Source organism: Heteronotia binoei, chromosome 15 (assembly GCF_032191835.1).
Source record: "Heteronotia binoei isolate CCM8104 ecotype False Entrance Well chromosome 15, APGP_CSIRO_Hbin_v1, whole genome shotgun sequence".
Classification (NCBI taxonomy): Eukaryota; Metazoa; Chordata; class Lepidosauria; order Squamata; family Gekkonidae; genus Heteronotia; species Heteronotia binoei.
This window is the reverse complement of record NC_083237.1, coordinates 38,156,271-38,158,661: the sequence shown is the minus strand read 5'-3', so window position 1 is coordinate 38,158,661 and position 2,391 is coordinate 38,156,271. Positions and strand designations below refer to the sequence as shown.

Genomic DNA, 2,391 nt, shown 5'->3' with positions numbered 1-2,391 from the left:
GACTTTATTGTAGAATTACCCCCTTCCCAAGGGCGGACAGTGATCCTGGTCCTGGTGGACACCTTCTCTAAGCAGGCTCACTTCGTTCCCTGCCGCAAACTACCAACAGCTAAGGAACTAGCGTACTTATTCTTCTTGCATGTGGTCCAAGTCCACTCATTCCCTGATAAGGTCATTAGCGACCGCATGCCACAATTCGTTGCCAACTTCTGGCGGGAGTTTTGCAAACTGGCGGGAATGGAACAAGGGCTGAGCTCGGCCTATCACCCGCAAACTGACGGGCAAAGTGAGCAGGTGAATGGGCTTCTAGAGCAGTACTTAAGGTGCTACATAAATTTCCAGCAGTCCAACTGGGTGGAGCTGCTGCCATTTGCATTTGTGGGGATTGAGCCCACAAATGTCAAGTAAAGATAAGAAAGGGGACTGTGAATGTGGAACCGGGCCTGGGTACGCAACACCTCTGGATGCTATGAAAGGTCCCAAAGAGAAACTCATCTATGTTACCTGCATCTTAACCGGGTCCGGCATCCGAGCACCTGATTACCTGGCTACGGTAGACGTGGATCCAAAATCTCCAACTTATTGCAAGGTGATCCACCGCCTGCCCATGCCTTACATCGAAGATGAACTCCACTACACCGGGTGGAATGCCTGCAGCAGCTGTTTCGGGGATACCACCAAGAAGCGGAACAGACTGATACTTCCTTGCATCAGCTCCGCTCGCATTTACGTGGTGGACACAGGGACTGACCAGAGAGCTCCCAGGCTCCACACAGTGATTGAACCGAAAGAAGTTTTCCAGAAATGTGACTTGGCTTTTCTGCACACCTTTCACTGCCTGGGCAGCGGGGAAGTCATGATCAGTGCTATTGGGGACCCGCGTGGCAACGGAAAAGGTGGTTTTGTCCTTCTGGATGCGGAGACATTTGAAGTGAAGGGGAACTGGGAGAGACCCACTCAAGCAGCCCCTCAAGGTGGTGATTTCTGGTACCAGCCAAGACACAATGTCATGATGAACGGTGAATGGGGGATTCCAAAATTCTTTGTCTCTGGGCTCAATCCAACTGACCTGGGGAAAGGACGCTATGGTCGTCGCCTGAACGTCTGGGACTGGACCACCCACTGCCTTCTCCAGTCGATTAATTTAGGTGAGGATTCCACCCCCGTTGCAGTCCGGTTCCTGCACAACCCCAATGCTGCACATGGAATGGTGATCTGTGGAATCTCGGGCATCATCATGCACTTCTACAAGACACAGGATGGAAGTTGGACAGCAGAGAAAGTGATCCAGATTCCAAGCAAGAAAGTGTCGGGATGGTCATTACCTGAAATGCCAGCCTTATGCGCCGACATGGTCATTTCATTGGACGATCGGTTCATATATATAAGTAACTTTCTTCATGGCGACATCCGTCAGTATGACATCACCAACCCTTTCTGCCCCAAGTTGGTTGGCCAGGTGTTTGTGGGTGGCAGCATCCCAAAAGGCGGGGTGGTCACTGTCCTTGAAGACCCAGAGCTGGACTGCCAACCTGATCCTTTAATCATCCAGGGAAGAAGAGTCTACGGGGGACCTGAAATGCTTCAGCTGAGCTTGGACGGCAAGAGACTTTACTGCACCAACAGTCTGTACACTCCTTGGGACAAGCAGTTTTACCCTGAATTGGTCAGGGAAGGTTCTGTCATGCTGCAGATCGATGTGGACACGGATCACGGAGGTCTGTACTTGAACGAAGACTTCCTGGTTGATTTCGGGAAGGAATCCTGCGGGCCTGCCCGGGCTCATGAGATGCGTTACCCTGGGGGAGACTGCACCTCGGATATCTGGGTCTAGCTGGGGAATACGCAAACCTATTCCAATGCTAGCTTTGGGGGAGTGCTCTGGAGAAGGCATGCACACAGTGGTTTGGGGTTCTCTACTCATCAGCCTTCACCGACTAAAAACTGAGAGACTGCTTAAATGATTCTTATCATCTGCCGGAATAGCACCAAGATGTTAATTTTATTGTTTTACTGTTTTTAGAATTTTAATTAATTGTTACCTACTGTTTAAATCATTGTATAATCTGTTATATCGACCGATGCTGTTAGCCGCTCTGAGCCTGCCTCGGCGGGGAGGGCGGGATATAAATAAAATGTATTATTATTATTATTATTATTATTATTATTATTATTATTATTATTATTATTATTATTATTATTATTATTATTATTATTATTATTATTATTATAACAGCCTTCACAGCTCCACCAAAATGACTCCATTCCAAGCGGTTAATGGCTATGAAGGGAAGCCGTTTCCTTCGCTGCTGGGAGGGGCGGGCGACTCCAAGCCCACGGAATGTCAGCAGTGGTGCGGCCATTTGGAGAAAACCTGGAAGGTGATCCAAG

The 2,391-nt window shown here is 48.8% G+C and overlaps 1 protein-coding gene across 1 annotated transcript; it reads left to right on the top strand.

Annotated features, from left to right (window-relative positions):
- The first annotated feature begins 433 nt into the window (after nucleotides 1–433).
- LOC132583974 (methanethiol oxidase-like) lies at nucleotides 434–1,893 on the top strand. The gene has a single exon (XM_060255735.1). The coding sequence runs from the start codon at nucleotides 470–472 to the stop codon at nucleotides 1,832–1,834; it is 1,365 nt and encodes a 454-aa protein (XP_060111718.1). The 5' UTR covers nucleotides 434–469; the 3' UTR covers nucleotides 1,835–1,893.
- Nucleotides 1,894–2,391: the final 498 nt, after the last annotated feature.